This window comes from Rhamphochromis sp. 'chilingali' (genome assembly GCF_963969265.1).
Source record: "Rhamphochromis sp. 'chilingali' genome assembly, chromosome: 4".
NCBI classification, from domain to species: Eukaryota; Metazoa; Chordata; class Actinopteri; order Cichliformes; family Cichlidae; genus Rhamphochromis; species Rhamphochromis sp. 'chilingali'.
In genome coordinates this window covers 25,559,319-25,579,335 of record NC_137948.1, presented here as the reverse complement: position 1 = coordinate 25,579,335, position 20,017 = coordinate 25,559,319, and the positions used below count along the sequence as shown (strand labels likewise).

At 40.8% G+C, this 20,017-nt stretch overlaps 3 protein-coding genes across 10 annotated transcripts in view; 2 read left to right on the top strand and 1 right to left on the bottom strand.

Moving 5' to 3' along the window:
* Positions 1–10,418, top strand: part of coro2aa (coronin 2Aa) — a 50,481-nt gene extending 40,063 nt beyond the window's left edge. For all 6 annotated transcript variants that reach the window (XM_080881443.1, XM_080881441.1, XM_080881439.1 and 3 more), the window contains one exon: positions 749–10,418. In XM_080881443.1, the coding sequence (XP_080737569.1) occupies positions 749–886 (138 nt within the window). In that variant the 3' untranslated portion in view covers positions 887–10,418. The remainder of the gene's footprint in view (positions 1–748) is intronic.
* anp32b (acidic (leucine-rich) nuclear phosphoprotein 32 family, member B) lies at positions 10,166–15,849 on the bottom strand. The gene is made up of 7 exons (XM_080881448.1): positions 15,654–15,849; positions 13,115–13,264; positions 12,874–12,996; positions 12,364–12,556; positions 11,885–12,009; positions 11,726–11,792; positions 10,166–10,872 (listed from the first exon to the last, which is right to left on the bottom strand). Exons 1-7 carry the CDS (start codon positions 15,705–15,707, stop codon positions 10,790–10,792), a joined length of 795 nt encoding a protein of 264 aa, XP_080737574.1. The 5' UTR covers positions 15,708–15,849; the 3' UTR covers positions 10,166–10,789.
* A 158-nt stretch (positions 15,850–16,007) lies between these two features.
* hemgn (hemogen) lies at positions 16,008–20,017 on the top strand. Of its 3 annotated transcripts, XM_080881446.1 has the most exons (5): positions 16,008–16,251; positions 18,023–18,097; positions 18,410–18,500; positions 18,877–19,424; positions 19,526–20,017. In XM_080881446.1, exons 2-5 carry the CDS (start codon positions 18,034–18,036, stop codon positions 19,630–19,632), a joined length of 810 nt encoding a protein of 269 aa, XP_080737572.1. In that variant the 5' UTR covers positions 16,008–16,251; positions 18,023–18,033; the 3' UTR covers positions 19,633–20,017. The 3 variants fall into 3 exon arrangements, with proteins under 3 accessions (XP_080737572.1, XP_080737573.1, XP_080737571.1); XM_080881447.1 differs by having other exon boundaries at positions 16,008–18,097; positions 18,410–18,488; XM_080881445.1 differs by having other exon boundaries at positions 16,008–18,097.

Genomic DNA, 20,017 nt, shown 5'->3' with positions numbered 1-20,017 from the left:
GTTATTCTTTGCAATGGACTTGAAATATAGAAATGCGTCCTACTTGTTACTTATCCGCTGAAAGTCGAGTACATGTCCCAGGATATTCTTCAGTTAAGGTTGTGTCATTGGAAAAAGATAAACTGTTACAAGTAAACAGATATATACACAAATGAGGAGAAATTCTGAAAGTACGCTAAAGACACTGAGCTGTTTTTAGGTCCTGTGTAGTTACTTTTAGGAAACCTGAAGAAGCCGTGGCACTCAGAAGGTTCAGACTGCTTTAACGTGCGGCCAAAGAGGCACAACAAACTAAATCCATCATGAGTAATGAGTGGTGGAAAATATTAAGTACATTTACTTATCACAAGATCACAAGAGGAGGCACAAATCCGTTTGGAGTTTGCATCAGGAAGGGCATCGGGTGTGAAATTTAAAAGAAGCTTTTACTGAAGTACCATCTTGAAATACGATGCACTGATAAAATTTAGATTCAGCAGGTTTCTGTTACATCTTTGATTATAAAGCTGGGGTAAAAACAGGTGGAAAACTGCATGCCCGCAGCATTAAAACCCCACTTACTGTGAATGTGTCACTAGTTATTGTTTTTCTCCACTCGAGGCTTGTTTTACCTTGACGGCAGCAGTTTGTAGTAGAGACGTTTAACTGAGCCTGTAGCCTAAAAGTGAGGCAGACGTGTTCCCCGAGTCTCCAGTGGGCACAAGAGCCGTGGTTTAACTCCTTATCCCGTGCGTGTGTTTGTCCACAGCTGCGGTTGAAGTTCCACAAGCAGCAGGAGGAAATCAGGCGGCTGAGGGAGCTCCTCAACCAGAGGGACGTACGCATCAAACAGCTGGAGCTGGAGATTAAGAACATCAAGAACTCCCAGAGTCAGAGCTCACTTTAAGACTTTCTCCAATTGCTGAGTCACCCTCACCTCCTCACGGGGGTAGACGCGCACAGGTGTACCAACCTACTTAACCCCGTTTTTAAAACTGCCGCAGTCTTCGTAAGGCCCCGGCTCACTGGTTTTCCTCTAATGAGCCCCACGCGCTCACTGCACAGGGGCCCGTCAAGCCTCGATTTTATGTTGTTTTCCTTTTTTTTTTTGGTTGTTATCTTCAGTTTGTCGTTTTGTCGACTCTACACAGGGTGCACATCTCTTTGCTCGTGTACATACTTTTAAAACTCTCTGCACCTTTTGACCATCCCCGCCCCCTTGCCTCATTTCTTTTGTACGCTTCCCTATGCAAGCTCATTGAAATTTTTTCGCTTTTTTTTTTTTTTTAAGTTGACGGATAAAAGGATGTTTGTGCCGCGTCGACCGAATGACGTGGCTGTGCGTGCGTTGCTTGAAAGTTGTGGCGGACACCAGACATCCCGTGTGATTGTGAGATAACGCTGCGTTTATTTTCTATGCCTGTTGATTGTTTTTGTTTTCTTTTTCATCCAACATTCAAACTACTGTAAGTGAAATGACTGTGTTTAAGTTCAGCAGACAGATGTGATATGTGTGCATGAATGAGAGCGAAATGAATGAATGACTGTTTCGTGATCCCAGCTGTGTTCTGCCATCTCATTAAGCTGCATTTGTTTTTAATTCTTCTATCATTTCTTTTAATGACTGGAAAGTTGGTGGAAATGATCCGTTTTGCTGCGGTTAACGTGTAAGCCAATTCAGTAACTGATGCCATGTAGCAGTTTGGATCTTGACTTTTATATTTATTTTAAAATAAGGACAGAGAAAATGCCATTTAATCAAATACTTGAACTTGCTGTTGTAATTTTGGCAAATACAGCATGCAAAATGTTAAAAAAAAAAAAAAAAAGGACAAAACCCTGTTTGCTTTTTCCTACTGCTTTCTGATCATACTTCATTTACCTGATCAGTTTTAGGGCAAAATGGTATCTACTGTTGAAAAGGACACAAATGTACCTCACAGCTCTGATAAAGCTGTAATAACATTAATATGACAACAGTCAGATGTTTTAACCAGGTCATTTATCCTCTTCTTTTCTCTGGGTATATTAAATCAACAAGCAGGACTCTTTTATTGCAAAACTCAATTCTGACTCAATTGAATTTTTAAAGATAATTCGCAACAGCAGTCATCTCAAGACTTTATTTTTCTATATTTTTTAGTGTAAAGACTCTACAGAGGGAAAACCCCAGGCATGTTTCCCCTGTATGAAGTGTCTTGATTTTAGTTTAGAAACCTTATCTGCTTGAAATGTGGAGAACGCATATACACTGAAAAAAACTGAGAGGCTACAGATGTCTTTATGTGTATGTTTGTAATCTATTGATTTCAATATGAACAAACATGATTCCATCCATGGATGGATGGATGGATGGATGAAACCCAATTCCAGAAAAGCAGTGATGCTGTGTAAAATATAAGTAAGAACAGAATGCAATGGTTTGCAGATCTCAGACTTTGAGAAAATCAAATGGTCATTTTGAATTTGATGGCAGCAGCATGACTCATAAAGTTGGGAAATGGTTCTGTTTACTACTGTGTAGCATCCCTGATTCTTTTAACAGCAGCCTGTAAACATCTGGGAACAGACGAGACCAGCTGCTGGAGTTTTGTGCGACTGAAGGTCCGATCGAGGCTTCCAGCTGCTCAACACTCCTGGATCTGCTGTGTTGTTTTTGTTTCATGATGAGACACATACTGGTCAAAGGTCTGGACTGCAGTTCAGCCATTCCCACACTCTTCTGTTATGAAGCCATGCTTTTGTTATAAATGGAATGTGCAATTTTGCATTTTCGTGTTGAAGTGTACAAGGGATTAGCTGAAAGAAAAGCCTCATCTTGAGGAGAGCACGTGTTAATCTAGAACCTGAATATACCTTTCAACATTGATGTTCACATTTAAATACATATAGCTTCTTTTCTGCGTGGTAGAGCTTTAACCTGCATTTATGGATGGAAATCACTGTGAAGTGTTCCTGAGCTCATCTGTTTTTAATGCAGTGCTGTCTGAATATTGATTTTTGGGCCTTGCGCACAGAGATTTCTCCAGATTCGTGCAATCGCTGTCGATGATGAGATCTTCAAAGTCTTCCTCTTTTTGCGCCCAGCCACGTCACTCACCTGTTGCCAATTAACCTGATTAGCTGCAGTCTTCCTGCAGCTGGTGCTTTTTAGCTTTCTTCCTTTTGTTGCTCTCCTTTTAAGACACATTGCTGCCATTAAATACAGAATGGCCCTAATTTTATTTTCTCCTTAAAATGGTTATTAGATTTATAAATCATTACATTCTGTCTTTACTTTACACAGCATCCCAACTTTTTTGTGTCGTTAAGCCCCACTATGTTATAAACATACAAAAAAGATGCCTGCAGATTCTTTTTTTTCCAGTAAATGTACATTAATGTGTCAGTATCACAGAGTTAAGTTATATGATATAAGAGGTCTGTACATTTCCAGCAGGTGAGGTTTGTAACTAAGCTGTCTAGACTGCAGTGGGCCTAAAGACAAATAGGATGACATTTACCAGTGTTGTGTCACATTCATTTTGTGCTGGGCGAATGTTCAGAGAGCGTTCACTCAGCACAAGATTTCTCTGCTATCCTGCCTCAGAAGCTGGTATAAATAAAATCCGAACAAAAAAGCAAACAAACAAACAAAGAACCCTGTCATCAGCCAAATTATTGTTCTGAGCAACAATTTCACAATCTGTGCGTCCCTAAAGTGGACCATGAGTGGGGATTGATTTGTGCGCCGCTGTTTACAAGCGTGAATTCTTGGGCTCACTTTGAATATCTACGGAGCTGTGATGACTAAGCAGCCTGCATCTGCTGCTCACGGAGGTTCTTGTTATGGTTTAAAGTCCACAGCAGTCCAAGACTGTTTATCAAAACTAACCATGTTTTAATGTTTAAAAACGTAAAATGCCTTATCGTTTTAGAATAGGTATAAAATACCAGTACACTGTTTCAGCTAAAAAACAAAACACTTCTGAAACGAAAATGAGGGGAAAAAAGACAACCTGGTCCACATCCGATTTACGCACTCTGTAATTTATTTTCTATCTATTTTTAAAAGCTTAACCTTAAAACAGCAGGCTTGTGACTGCACAGTGTGCATATACTGTTTTAGCTGAACAGCTGATAAAAATCTAAACTGTAGAAGTGTTTTTTGTTTGTTTTTCTTTCCCATCAGGGAATTTCTGAGTGGTTCTCATGGCTTCTGCCACCACCATGGTACAGTCAGACCAGAACATTTGTTTTCAGATTTCAGGCAGCTGGTTTTAACTCGTATTTTTCCCAGCTAATTAAAGAGATACCTTCCTAAATAATAATAATAAAATAAAAAAACCCTGACGGACACATAGATGTAGATGCCACTTGCAGATATTAGCACAGCAGCAAAGCATGTTAGTTTGCTTTGAGAAGCTGGTTTGAGTGGTTTGTGGGATTAGAAAAACACTATAAATGCCAGTCTAAAGGTAAATACTAAGATAAATGGTCAGATGTAGCACCAGTGATCACACATGCCTGTACTGACGCACTCACGGGCACAAGCACAACAGTGATCTTCTAGATTTGGCACATTTCAGGTGCAGCATAGAAACCACACACACACATACAGATCAATGCAATTGTAATGCGTGCGCGACCCCTTTGACCTTTGGCCAGACAGTTCTAGCAAAGCTGCATCTCATGCTGACTTTTGTCCAGTAGCAGCAATGCCTGACCGATGTTTAACTTCCACTAGAGGACCAGTCTCAACACATTCCCATCGTTCAGCAGCTGAGTTGCGATGCCGTCTGAATAAATTCTCAGCCTGAAATGCTGAATATCACCAGTTAAATAGCAACAGCAGCTGGCATTTTGAGTCAGCCTGTTTCTTTAGCAGTCCTTTTATAGCTGCTGAACCTTCAACAGCAAACTGCCTGCCTACTGCTGAATCTGGTGGACCCTTTCATTAACACAACAGGCTCTTCCAGTACTTTGATACAAATACATTGCAAATTTATTCTTTTTAGGTTAATGTAATTGCAGTTGAAAATGTTTTTTCTTCCCTGATAAAATACCTCTAAAGTTGTCCATTTTCTTATTGTCTAGTCACAGCATGTTCATTTAATTTATATAGCATATTTAAAACAACTGCAACTGACCTAAAGTGCTTTCTGGGCAAATGCATTTACATTCAAGAGCTCCAAAAACCCAGTTTCAAAAACACTAAACTCACATGGCAAGACACATAACAGCAAGTGAAGAGGAGGTAGATCTTTAGAGCTAATTTAAAAGTGTCCATCGTTGGGGGGTTGCAAGCTTTTGGGAGGATGACACTGGTAGTGAGGCAAAATACAGAGTTAAAAAATCTGTAATATACTGTTGAGCTAAACAAACTAAAAAAAAAAAAGGTAGGTTAAAGACCCTACAATAACACAGAGGAACACCTCAACAATCAGGTGATCCCTGGATGAACAAGCACCTGGCAACAGTGTGAAGGAAAAACTCCATTTTATCAGGAAACCTCTGGCAGAACCAGGCTCAGGGAGCGAGGGGAGGAAGACGGGACAGAAGACGCTGTTGAAGAGAGCCAGAAATTAATAATAACTAATGATTAAATGCAATTGCACCAGATTTTTAAACAACTGTTTGGACATATGTGGATAAAGGACCAAGTGCCTTAGTTGGGATGTTAATAGAGCTTCGCCAGCTGTGGTATCATTTAGTCTAAGGAAATGTTTCGCCGTTCAGGATTTCAATCATCCAGACTATCAAAGAAGCTCTTTATATGTTTCATCCACATAAGAGCGGTAGTGAATATATTAAGATGTATAATAAAAGCAGAAGAGGACCTAAAATGTAATGTTGCATTTACTGGAACCTGGTAATCCATCATATATATATACACACTGTGGTGGATACTCCTAATAAACAACCAAAGGATCCAATATTGAGATCAGTGTGTGTCCATGTGATCCCTGCGAGCCAAAAGATCTGTAAATGCTAAGTTTGAATTTATTTCTACTCTTTGATCTGCAAGATGTCCTTAACATGGTGATCTCAGGGACACAGCAACTCCACCCGTCTGCTGTTCAAAGCCTTTTGGTTTTGAGGGGCAGCCAGAAGAAAGTTGGCTTGAGGGGAGCGAAGGAACTGCACCAAAGCTGAGTATAACAATTATTTAGAACTGTGAATCATGCAAAGCTACTGTAGTAAAGTCCAAAACTGAAAATAGGGAGGTAGAAAAGAACATAATAGGCCTCATTCAAGGCAAACTCAAGTGGTTATATTGTTATGGTTGTTTAATTACCAATTAGATATTGGATTAGATACTTACCAGGACTTTAATTACATCCTTCTAACTGTATATTAACACCAATATCTAATTGGTTAATCACATAGACAAGTTCAAACAGAATCAGAATGAGGTCATTTAAGTAATGCTGAACATGTCATTGTTGTTGGTGCCAGACGTGCTGGGCTGAGTATTTCAGAAACTGGCGATCTGCTGGGATTTTCCCCAAAAACCATCTCTAAGTTTTACAGAGATTGGTCTGAAAAGGAGAAAATACCCAGTGAGCAGTAGTCCTCTGGGAGAAAATGCCTTGTTAATGGCAGAGGTCAGAAGAGAACTCAAACTCAAATAATCACTTTATGTTACGTTATAACCAAAATCTGCAGAAGAGCACCTATCTGGTCTACAGCAGCAGAAGACCACACCAGGTGCCATCAGAGAATGGGAAAACTTAGGCTACAGTTCACACAGGCTCATCTAAATTTGACCACAGAAATTTGGAAAAGGTTTGATGAGCCTCAATTTCTGCTGCAACATTTGGATGGTAGGGTCAGAATTTGGCATAAACAGAATATAAACAAAGCACAGTTCTATCTTACCTTTGTAGCCTATCGGCAGTACGTGCTGCTGGTAGTGTGCAGTGGTGTGCGGGATATCTTCTTGCCAAACTTGGCTCCCTCTTGTGCCAACTGAGCACTAGTTAAAACACCAAGTATTGCTACTGACCATATCATCCTCATTTATAACTACATAGTAGCTGTCATCTGATGGCTCTTCCAGCTCTGAGGGATAACAAGCCTCCAACTATGTAAGGCTGTCATGTAGAAATGAACCAAAATCTGTGAGGAATGTTTCCAGGCTCTTGCTGAGTCTATGCCACAAAGAATTAATGTTTTACATAAGTACTACTTGGTACTAGCAAGGTGTACCCAATAAAGTATCTGACAAGTGTACAAATAACTTTTCACACAGGGCTGTGTTTATCTTAATCTGTAGAGGTTTACCAAAAAGACAGTAGTGTAGTAGTAGTAGAACAAAAGTCCCACTCCTTACATTTAAAATTTCTCTCCAGCTTCTAATTACAAAACTAACAATCCAATGCTTTAATTGGTGGAGAAATGGCATCTAGTTTAATCTGATTTCATACCGTGTGAAGTCACTGGGCCATCAAAATCGGAAACTCGCTGCCAGCTCTGATACCCTTTGCCTTTGTCTTACCCTCAATGGCTCACTCGCGTAGAATATAATTTCAATATACGCACATCATACATTAGTATGAATAATTAACAATAAGGAGGGAGGGGAAAGGGACTGTTGTTTCTCCATAAGTGTTTTTTCTTGCCATTTCCTCCAAGTTATCATCACATTGTTGTGGTACCGTGATGACTATTATTGCTCTTGCTGAAAATTGTGATAGTAAAACTCTGCAGATGATGATCGTTCTGTTGCTCTGTTATGAATGTGGCGTACACTGAGTCCTCAGAGGGGAGAGAAACAACTCGACAAGCTGAAATGAAGCAATATCAATCCCTGCCCGAGACCTCTCGGCATTAAAGCATGCACACTGACAGTCTCTTACATTACGCCGGAGCAATAATGTAGCTCACTTGTAGCATTTGCTGTCTGATTTAATAAACTATGTCATTTATTGGTTGTTGCCGACTTTGTACGAGCCTCACTGCGTCAGACTTCCACAGATTTTAATGCAGTTATTTTGTGTCTTTAAAATGTATTTAGTAAAAATTTTATGTATTTTTAAAAATTCTTAAATTTTCCAGGGTAATCAAATTATCTCTGACTGTTGACATTCTCTATTAGAGCAGAACATAAGTGAAATATAAAACATGTCAATCAAACATGAACAAAAATGTGAATATTTCTTCTTTTTTTGTACAAAAACAGCACCGCTTCCTCGGTTGACTACAAATTACTTGAGAGTCTGAGAGTGCAGCACATGGAAACAAACATTTTCCATCTGTACACGATTGTCTGGGTAGTGTTTTTTTTTTTTTATAAGGGCAGCCTGGAGTAGATCAGCAGCCATAAACTCTTTAAAAGAGATTATCGTCTCTCCACAATTCAGTAATGCAGTTTTGTTGTCATTTCTGGTCTTATTATTAAGAATAAAGGTGTTACAGAGCAGTGGGCTCTGTCCTGAGGTTGCTTTGCTGTTTCTGTAAAGTGAAAAATGACTGCACTTAGTTACAGAACGAACTATAAACTACAAGCTTGTGAGGGGCAGGAACCTTTTTTTTCTTATCTATATTAATACAATACTTAAGCACCCATGTGTGCATTTAAAGGCGCTGCTAAATGCCCCCTCTCAACATGATTCCAGTGTGAATGATCGGAGACAAAATTCACAGACCTCATCTGGCAAAGTGCAGTTGAACCAAATATGATGCTGAATAAGTCAAAATGGGTATTTTCTAAAGTCAGTGTTTTAGAACTGAATTTTCTCTGTTTCATTTCCCAGTGAGCTGCAGTGCACAGACAGATACACCAAGAGTCAATTTTATGCTGGAAAAGACAAAAAACACAAACCAACTTTGGTCCCCATTTCAATAGTCGAACTCAGATTTCTGAGCCCCCAAAATTAACTTTGGCTGAAAGGCTTTTTTCTGTCCTTATTTTACAGACACCAAATTGTATATATGCATTGTTATACAGTAAGTGTTTCTCCTGTTCGTATCGGCTGTGAAACAGTGCCTTTGTCCTGTGACAAAAAGAAGCAATTGTTCTGTGTAGGAATGTATTCTTAAGTTCAGCCAAAGCCAAAGTGAGGCTTCAGCATTCTGAATTTGCCAGTTGATTTTTTTCCCCATGATATTGCTGCATAGCAGATTACATAAAGAAAAGAAAGGAAAAACAAAATTAACAGGTGGCAATTTTTTTTTTTTTAGATTTGGCTTTTAAATCTGCTGCATTTGGTATTTCCTGTTGTGTCTGGGCAAAAGGAATTTTATGTGAAAGACTTTGGGTGCATTTTGTCCACTTACGTCACTACTGGTCATTATAATGTTTTAAACTCACTGGCCACATTGTTAGGTACAACTGTTCAGCTGCTCAGCAACATAAATATCTAATGAACCAATTACATGGCAGCAACCCAGCGCATTTAGATGTGATCAAGATGATCTGCTGAAAATCAAATGGAGGATCAGAACAACGAAGAGAGGTGATTTAAGTGACACTGAATGCATCAAGGTTGTTGGTGTCAGACAGGCTAGGCTGAGTATTTCAGATAATGTTGATCTACTGGGTTTTCCCCACACAACCATCTCTAGGAATTACACAGCGGTCAGGAAATGTTATGAGCTGAAAGGAAGGCAAATACAAACTCGTTACAATCAAGATATGCAGAAGAACGTCTCTTGAACCTTAAAGCAGATGGGCTATATCTGCAGAAGACCACATTCTGCCCCACTCCTGTCAGCTAACAGGAAACTGAGGTCTCTGGGTAACAAAGGCAACCATAACTTTATTGGCCACTTGTTATAACTAAGGTATGCAGAAGAGCATCTCTTTGGGCTTCAACAGCAGAAGACCATTCCTGTCAGCTAAAAACAGGAAACAGAGGCTGCAGTTCCCACAGCCTCACCAAAATTGGATAAAAGAAGTAGGGTCAGGATTTGTCATAAACAACGATGAAAGCATAAATTTATCCTGTATTGTTTCAGTGATTCAGTGAAACAATAGTGCCAGAGTTATTTTGGTACAGCAACTGTATGCCATCATGTCAATATTGACCAAAATCTTTGAGGAATGTTTCTAGCATCTTGTTGAATCTGTGTTGCAAAAAATTAATGCAGTTCTGATGGCAAAATGGGGTCAAACCCAGTACTACCCAGTGCTGAGAAGAGTTATCCTTCCATCCTCTTGAAATAATTTGGGGACAGAGGAGCATGAAGAAAGAAAAGCACAAAATGTTAACATTTTATTTACAAAGTTGTTTTTTTGTCATACAGAAAGTAAAAATGTAGCTACAACCTTGATGTGTGCAACAGGCAGCCACACTAAAAATCATGGCTCGCTGGTTGCACAGCTGCTATAGCAATAATTTTATTGGGAAAAATAAGGAACGGAGAAAAAAAAAATTAAAAGACAAAAGAGAAATAATAAACCCAACAACAAAAATTATTCATCCAACAAAATATTAAAAGCACAGACCCAAAACTAGATACCAGTCCCAAAGTCCTCACACGGGAATACATAAAGAGGGATCGACAGTGAAATTGTGGAATGCTGAGTGGTGGGCTGCCTGAGAACCTCGGGGGCCGTGAGTGGGGTGAGGTGGAGGGTGTTGGGTGGCTCTCAGTTCCATGGGGGGCAGGGGGAGAAAAAAAAAAAAAAAAAAAAGAGGGGGTGGGGGGCAGCTCCACTCGGCCCACCCATTCGGTACAGTCTAGCCCCATAAAAAGAGCTCAGCGCTGGGGAGGGGGGTTGACGTGGATTACAAAGGCGGTGTGAGTTGTAGGAGGGTGGACGTTCGGGTTTGTGGGGGAGAGGAGGGGTAACTCGGTAGGCTCTCGTTTTCAACTTTAGCTCTTAGTCGTCGTCCTCGTCATCGTCCTCGTCGTCCTCATCCTCTGGGTCTCGCTTTCTCTTCTCGCCTTTGCCGGTTTCTGCTTCTGAAGGTAAAGAAGAAAACTGTTGTGACAAGGAGCCAAAACTACACAAATTCTTGCATCTGCAAGCATGAATACAGTAATCCTCCACCCATTTTAAACAGATTCAATCTCTGCATTTATCACACTCTGTGGGAGTCGCTTAATAATGGTCGCTATCACATTGCTGTCCCTACATGTTATAACGATGCGTGATTACGAGCACAAAATAAAGCGGAAGAAATGCATCTTCAGTCACGCCCTCGTGCAAGATTTTGTTCTTAGTTAAGTGACTAACATTCTCACATCACATGTTATTTGGGATTGACTGAGCACTACTGTTATTTTAGTTATAAAGATAAATGTCAGTAACAGGTGATCACTAAAGCAGTAATCTCTAAACAGATGCAACATCAAGAAGACAAGATAGATCTATTTTCTGTGTACCAGGTGAAGGGTTCCCACATTGCTGACGGAGTCGTGAAGAACTTTGGGGACTGCCCTACATGGTGTAACAGCTGGTGTTGTATCACTTGACAACTCAAGTCAAGTCATGCATGTAAATATGTTTCAAGTGTTTTTCAATTCTTTGTTTCAAAATTGATTGACATTTTTGGAACATTTCTGATGTTTTTAATGCTTTCTAACAGTTGGGTATGATCTATAAGTTAATAATTTTCCATTGTTTTATGCACTTTTCCAAGACATAAGTCTATTTTATTTCCATCTTACAGAACAAAGAAAAACAACAAGTTGTCTCACCCCTGAATTAAGTCTCAGTCTTGAGTTGTGCAGACATATCGAGAGACTTCGACTGACTCTTGTAGTGATGTTTGAGCCAAAATTGTGAGTAAATTTACTTTAAGAAGTTACATACCATCTTCATCTTCATCCTCGTCTTCATCCTCTTCATCTACTTCTCCATCCTGACCAAAGTCTTCCTCCTATGTGAACAACATTTTACACGTTAAAAAAAATGAGACCGTGCATCAACCCGCTTTAACGACAGCTCCACCAAGCTCGTTTCACTTTTCACCTCATCTTCACCACTGCCTTCCTCGTCATCCTCCTCTCCTTCTACCTCCTCTTCGTCCTCCTCATCGTCCTCTTCCTCATCGAAGTCCTCCTCCTCTCCGTCCTCGTCTTCTTCCTCCTCTCCTTCTGCGACACAAAAGTGAAAAGGAACAATCAGTCGACCGCAAAGTGAGAGCGCGCGGAGGCTAATCGCGACGATCGCTTTCACATTTTCACTTTACAGAAATGAGAGAGCGATTGCCGTTACTCAGCCGTGGAGCCGTTTCTAAATAAGCTACTGCGGTGCACGCATTTTTCATAATGAGCGAACATGTCACCAGAGCAATGGCATGAATGATCGAGGAGTCTTTAATTGTTCTTGAACAACAATGGGACGTTCCAACACAGAGGTAAAACCTCATTTATGGTCTGTTCGTTGGATTTGACAACCAAAAAAAATACCTGCTCTTATTTTTACTACAGCAAAGCACAACTTCATACCTTCATCTTCATCATCGTCTACACCGTCTCCATCCACCTCTCCATCAGAGTCTGAGGCTTCCCTGTCCTCCATGTCATAACCATCCAGGTAGGTGAGCTGGGGCAGCAGCTTGAACACGCTCTCTCTGTAGTCGTTCAGGTTTGTCACTTCACAGTTGAACAGGTCCAAACTCTTCAGGTTGTCCAGCTTTTTCTGTTGGCAAGAAGAGAAGAGAAATGCTGTGATGAGACTGTCGCTGAAATGTGGTAGTAATGGTACTAGGCTCCAGTTTACATGTGACAATGAGATAATGTGAGACGACAGAGATCCGTCTGTCTGAAGTTTGCGAGACCATTAATTACTGAATGGGTTATCCCTTAAAATACCTTTGGCTATGAGTGGAGTAATCAAAACAAAGCTGCTGAAACCTCACTTCCCAAAATGATTATGATGAACACTGCATTAGCTGGTTTACTATTTGTGAAGTGTGTAGCATGTAAATGACCCCCAAAACACATGTGAACACATACCAATGGTTCCAATGTGCTGATGTCTTTCAATTTGTTGCCACTCAGGTTTAGATGTGTGAGGTTGGGTAGTTTTTCTGCTAAAACATCAAGCCCGCCGCTGATCCTGTTGTCGCTGAACTCCAGCTGAATGAATGACAGTAAAAAGAGAGATTAGTCCAGATGGTTCTTTGCACATTTTATTTCCCCCCCTCCTTTCTTTTTTGTCATGAATATATGAGAATGAATAATCACTCCCGCTTACCTTTTTCAGTTTTCCTAGTTTGGGCAGATTAGAGACTGAGATTAAGCCGACGTTTATCAAACTGAGGAACTCCAGGTTGACAAATTCAGCTGTGAGACCTTCGATTTTTCCTTCAACTGATCGACAATTGTCCAGGACAAGTTCTCGTACCTGAGATTGAAAAAACAAACAAATAGTATTCTTTTAAAATCACCTGTACTTTTTAATGCATTTGCAAGTACTACAACTACTTGCAAAACTTTTAGAACTTAAGTGTATTTTAAAACAGACCAAATGTTAAATATTCCAAAATACATTTTGCAAATATTATTAATTTTTTCCAAACAAAATCATTAAGAAAGGCGTTCGGGGAACAGAGCAACCCTAACGTATTAATAATCAGTGGGTGGTGGTGTTTGTAAAATGGCCCTTCACTTTGTGTAAAATGATTACAGGCGTTTTATAGTTGCTTAAAATATTAGAAAAAACAACTCTGAAGGCGGAGTTACTTTGACTCCGTTAAAGCTCACACTGGTTGCGCAAGTCATTGTTAAACGTTACCAAAAAAGTTCTTGTCAAGCGTCAAAGACAGCCGTTTCTCGATTAAAAACACCAAAATGGATACTCAGTCTCTATCTAAAAACACTTTGCTATCACTGTGTGCTTCGTTTAACCGACCGCTACAGGTCGTCTATTGATTTCTTTGAAACGAGGAAGAGCAAAGCAGCGGCTTCCCATGGCCTGCTGATGCAGTCACTAATGACAAATGCAATGATTTTGTGAGCTAGCTCGCTACAGGCTAGCCATTGCCCCTTTTAAACGCTGCCGTGCCGTAGAGGAGCAGCTAGAGAGGTCTGTCTGCCCGCCATTAGCCAACCCAACAGCAACGGAAAGGATTGCGAATACACCCTTAGTAAAGAGATTCTTTTTTTCTTTCGTTAAACCAGCTTTCATGGGGGAAGTGGAATATTCCTTGTCGTCGAGCAAACGACCGATATTGGCAGTTTGTTAGAGGGTACAGCATCGCTTTCAGGTCGAAGTGGCGAAGGAAATATATTGAGAACGGAAATTTAGTAAAAAACAAAGATGGAGACAGTTCCTTTCTCCCAGAGCTTCAAAGACGACAGAATGACAACATGGCGATTCCTGAGCTACAGTATGCAGTCCTCCGAACGCTTCAATGGCGGAAAGTGCTATTAAGAATGAGCAATAAGCGTTATTTACATATAACCGAAAGTGGTTTTTCGGTGTTAAATTGATTTTATTTCGTGCATGATACGAGGGGGAACGCCGAGCGGGGAGCTTTTGGCTGCCCACGCATGAAGCGCGGTGCGCCGGATCTCCGTGTCATTCGAGCAGCCTGGCTCGGTCAATGAAGCCGCTGGCCAACACATGCATCTGTGTGGTAGCAAGCGCCAAGTTTAACAATAGTAACGATTACTGGAGCACATTGTAGTCGTGTTTGGTGTTTTTACTTTACAACTGGATAGATTTTGTTGTCTTTGACCGGTAGCGAGAAGGGGGTAATATGGCGGGAACCTAATACCAAGTTAGCTGGCTGGTAGTCTGAATGGTTCTGAAACCCCGGACCATCAGGCTTCATTCAATAAGCATGCGAATCTTCATCGTCGTCGTCTTTAAGACGATGCACGGATGATAAGTGATACTATAGCTTGGTGCACAACTAGAGAAGAATTAATGAGGGAATTAATGGATGTACACTCCCTTTAAAAACTTACAGATTGCAACGTGTCTTTAAACAAATCAGCACCAACAGCAGCGGTTGGCTGTTTGTTGAGTGTCTCCCGGCTCTAAGGTTTTGGAGTTGCGGTGTATTTTCACCATTAGCGGTTTAAGGTACGGATGACTCGTGAACCAAGTGTTTTTTGTTGTCGCTGCCTGAATCTTTGTGGCCGTTTGATGTAGACGTATACTCCACAGAAATGTGAACAATACGACTCGTGATCTGCGACGGCCCGTTTAACGTTTACAAAACTCGTTTGTTGTTCAGCACCAGAGTTTAAAGTAATTTTGCAATTATTACACAAAAAAGCTCCTCGTTTTTTTTAAGCAGTTATGCTAGCAGCAAACATGGCTTCCAAGGTCTGTATAAAATATACCGCTCTGTGAATGCCGAACGCAGCACAGTAAACTGCTTTCTCCTCATATAGGCGCAAAAAGAAGTTTACTAATTGTGCTACAACGGTGGAGTGGAGCTGAATCGTGTGTGTGCACCATTGACCAGGGAGGCTGCGAAACGGTTAAAGCACTGCAATAATGCCAGCAAGCTGGGGGGAATCGCCGTTTCAAAGTAACGACTGAATATAGCTTTTCTCGTCTCGTTGCCCCTATACGCCCAATCCTAACCAGCATAAAGGCTCTGGCTTGTTATGCGACTGTTTTCTGCCCCGTTATAAATGAGAAACACAATCTAAAGCCCATGTGGTCACCATTACGTTAGCCACACAGGGTCACTCGCAAAGCAAAAAAAGTAGCAAGCTAGGCTAGCAGGGGCTAGCCTGAAAACTAAGGGTTGGTTTTAAAAAAAAGCACGACTCACATCAGACGGTGTCCTGTTTCTTAGCTCCAAGTGGATCCTCTTTTTCATGTCCATTTTGCCCTATGAAAGTTAAACTTTTCTCCTCGGGGTTTTGCTGGGATCTTCAGTCCAAAGGCAGAGATGCCCTAATGGAGGGAGAATATAGGACTGTATAATGAACTGAGCCAAACGCTAAGTTAGTCGGAGAGAGGGGAAACCATGGAGGGAAACGGGACTGAAACAAAATATATGCTCAACAGCGCCATCTGCGTCCAGAAACGCCCATCGCCTCTAAAAAAAAAAAAGGCATTGCAGTCACAAAACATGACGCTGCCCCGAAACGGTGCTATGGTGCAATTTATTTTGTGCAAGGAAATTACTGTACTGTGTCGTTCAGTGAAGACGGCGGGGTTTTTCTTTGAGAAGTCGGTTTTATTCAGCGAAGCATGTGCACGAACAGACGCGTGTAGCGTATGCAAAACAAATAAGCAACCAAGCAATTAAACGGCGATAAAGTAGGTCACATGGTGAACTTTGTTATTCTTCATTTAAAAGTGTCACAGGAAATCTCGAATGCATTACTGCTTTATAGTCAACAGACAAGCAGTGTAATTATGAGGTAACTATCATAACGTATGCCTGTTTAAAAAATGTATATGTGTGTGTTGGGTCTTGTGAATGTTCGATACTTTTTTACATTGTAATAAAACAAAAAATAATTGTGTTGTTTCTTGGCTACTAAATGGCTCATTCCTACCCCCAACCGCTAAAAAGTAGGGCTATATGTGGTTTGCCTTAAAGAGAGCATTGTATATACACATATGGACGGGTAGGGTACCCCACACAACCCCTCCTCTTTACTTCCTGACACTCTCCAGCGTTGAAGTAGAAAATCTACTATGGTTGTAGTTTTTTCTGTTTTATTCTAAATTAATCAGTGAATAAGCTTTAATACTATAAATGCATATCAAATTATAGCCTGTTTTAAGTCTAGTAAATATAACAAATGTATAAATGTTAGCAAGATGTGTTTGCATAGTGTGCTGAGGGGAACCAATGCAAATACCCTAACTCTGGCCACATGCTTGTTAAAGGCACAGTGTATATATACACACAGACACTGTTTTTAAATCAGTGTTTGGTAGTTGAGAAGCAATGCCAGAAGATGGCACTGTAATATCTACACTGACATTCCTCACATTTCATTGTGCAACAGTGGGGCTGTGTGTGAATGACAGCCCTGTCTGCTTTTGGCTGTAACAGTAATGCTGGAGGGGGTTTATTAATGTGTCAGTTGGAGTTTTATTAGCTGAGGAGCTAACTATGTGCAGTTTGGGATCTTTTGAACTGCTGGAACTATGCTGGAAGGTTTGGATGATTGTGTTTTGTGATTTTAATTCGAGTGTGTGAAAACCAATACTTAAACATATATGTTTTCACTCACTTCTTAGCACTCATAGCTTCCACCAGTGCAGAATGTCTGTATAGATTCTCTTCATATGACGTTGAAAAGTGAGTGCATTACGAGCACCTTCATGCAGAAATCAGTACATTTAGAAAGAGAGCTTTCAACATTTCCCTCCACAGTGCTGGGAGCAATTGGCAGTTGAGTGTTATTTACTCTACTGGATAGCTCTTTTCTCCCTCTCTGTCTCTCTGAGTGTCTCAAACACACACACACACACACACACACACACACACACACACACACACACACACACACACACACACACACACACACACACATACATCAGGGCTCAATGTGTTGTTAGAAGATTACGAACGCAACCCAACCGAGCAACTTGCCATCTGAGCGATAAGATGGGTATATGCCCCAACTGTGGACGAAGACAGGAATTTTGTTTGGTCCGTAGTGTGGTTTACCTACCAAAAAGGCATATTTCTTATGATTTGTGGATTAATATTATGAATTTTCTACAGAAATATTTTGAGCTTTTGTGTTTTTTCTTGATATCATATTCAAAACTTAATAACTTCACATGTATTGGACCCCTAATTGAGAAACTGTCCAAAAAAGTCTTGCTCTTGTTAAGCTACAGCAGTGCCTTTAGATCAGCTGCTGAAGAGCTCTAGTACAACATATATATTTGTTACCCTATCTCTCACTCACACACACACACACACACACACACACACACACACACACACACACACAACCTGCTGTTGTCTTCCCCGCTCTGTCTGTCAGTTTTGTGCCAACTCCTCCAGCTTTACAAATATGATAAGACCAAAGTTGCAAGAACTCTCCCTGCACTGTGGTAATGGTTAACCAGATAATTTGTCTAGGGGTGGGAATAGAAAACTGTCAGAAGTTATTCTGTCGTCTTTTTTGCGCTTGCCCGCCTTCAATGAGTTGAATTCATTCATAGCAGGACTCAGAATGGAGGACACGTCGCAACAAGAGAAACAAGAGTTGGAATATAAAAATCCAAATGAGGAGGAAGGTAGGATTTCTTTAAAGATTAATCTCTACTTTGGAAATTGGCTGCTCGAGCATTTCCACACCAAAATGCTGAAGGAGCTGGTTATGTCTTTGCATACACTGCAATCCTATTGGTTAACTCAGATACAGACCTTTGATCAACATTTAGGTAATATCACAAATCTGTCTGTTTTCAAAGTTTGCCAGTGTGTAGCTAGGAGAAGAAAGTCTACATTGTCACGAGTCAAGCACATTACCCAGTCATGCAGTTTGTCTTTGAATTTCTAATGCACCATATGAAAATGATTTCTGTGCACGGCTCTTTGTTTCAAAGGTGGGATCCGTCGCCGATTGCGAGACAGGGACCTTCTCAGGAAGAGAAAGGCCGAAGCAGAAGAGAAGGAAACTAACCAGTGGGTTTTTGGGTAAATTTGTAGTAAAAGCACAGACAGTGTTAGCGCTGCTGCCTATGTTTACCTCTATGCTCTTGGAGAAATCTACAAATTTCAGCACTTAAGTGCAGTAGAAGAAAGTGGTGGTCCTAGCCAGAAAAGTTTAGTAGCCCGCGTTGAAACACTGTACAGTACAGTACATGCTGAAAACACTATCAGCACTCTGGCTGCTTATCACTCCTCTGGTTTATATTGAATATGGAGCAAGAGGAAAGCAAAGGTTGCTCTGCTTTTTCTATTGACGCCACAGATCTGGGTCAAGGACTTTGTACTATTAGCTTTGCAAAACTGTCACAAAGACCTGTTTCAATGTCCACTGTTGTTTAAGTTAATTGCGGTGCTCTCTCAGGGTGGAGAGCCAACGGAAAAGATCAAGAGCTGAGGACAAGAGTGGTGCAAAGAAGAGAGGGAGGCCCAGGAAGACTGAACCCACACCGCAGCTGTCTGCTGTTCAGGAAGAAGTTGAAGCACTTCAGGAAACTCCTGCAGTCGTGGTGGTACCTGAACCCGCTGTGGTCATTCAGGACCAAATAACCGGCTCTCTGCCTCCGCTGTTTGGGCTGGAATCACAACCAGCTTCAATCCTTGCTGCTCCTGCTCCTGCAGCAGTGTTCGAGTTTGTGCAGAATTCTGCTCCTGCTTCGACTCTGGCTTTTGCTGCTCCAGTTCCCGTCCAAGATTCAGCTCCTGCTCCAGATGCCGTCTTAGTCCCAGCTCAGTCCCTAGACTCTGTTCCAGCTGTAACTCCTGCTCCTCCCTCAGCTCCTCCCCAAGTGGAGACCCTCTATACAGAGTCACAAGGTAAGGAGGCCCCAGGCCAGGTCCTGATTGAGGACTTAGGCCCAGATGAGGAGGAGGACGTCTCTCCATCACAAGGCAACAAATGCGCTAATGAAGGTTTGTATGTTGTAAAAATACACTAAAACAATACTTTGAAACATTGTCTGGTTCGAAAGGTTTAATAATTATTAAATTATCTGTCTTTTTTTTTTTTTTAGATTTGAGTGAAACACTTTCGATCAACGTGCCTGAACAAAATAACGTGTACTCAGTTCCAACTGTCTCTGCTCAGCCTATGGCTCAGGAATATTTTCCAGGAAATTAACTGCAACTTTTTTTCTGAAATGCACTGTTAAGATATTGCTTTATATATAAAAAGCCTCGTCACAGTTGGTTTCTGTTTTCTTCTTTTTTTGTGTAGTGTGCACACACAGGATGAGGCAAGTCATTGCTTATTTGAAAGATGTATGAATTCAAACCAAAGCTGTATGCTTATTTATTTTGGTTGTACTTCACTGCAAAGCTTATGATCTTTTTTTTATATACTTTCAATTTAGTATGCAACCAGTTTCACTGGCCTTTATTTAAAAGTTAAGGGTATAAATCGCTGGTAATTATGTATTCATAATTGTGGATTTATTTTTACAGAATTTTGTAAAAGTTACTATTCATCTAATAAAAGTCATTTCTGCATCATTTAACAGTAGTCG

Coding starts and splice junctions, on each gene's coding strand:
- anp32b (XM_080881448.1), bottom strand. CDS start 15,707: ATGGACATGAAAAAGAGGATCCACTTGGAGCTAAGAAACAGGACACCG. Junction 13,265..15,653: donor GAAACAGGACACCGTCTGAT/GTGAGTCGTGCT, acceptor TTTCAATCTCAG/GTACGAGAACTTGTCCTGGA. Junction 10,873..11,725: donor CGAGGATGAAGATGAAGATG/GTATGTAACTTC, acceptor CTTTACCTTCAG/AAGCAGAAACCGGCAAAGGC.
- hemgn (XM_080881446.1), top strand. CDS start 18,034: ATGGAGGACACGTCGCAACAAGAGAAACAAGAGTTGGAATATAAAAAT. Junction 18,098..18,409: donor AAATCCAAATGAGGAGGAAG/GTAGGATTTCTT, acceptor TTTGTTTCAAAG/GTGGGATCCGTCGCCGATTG. Junction 18,501..18,876: donor ACTAACCAGTGGGTTTTTGG/GTAAATTTGTAG, acceptor GTGCTCTCTCAG/GGTGGAGAGCCAACGGAAAA.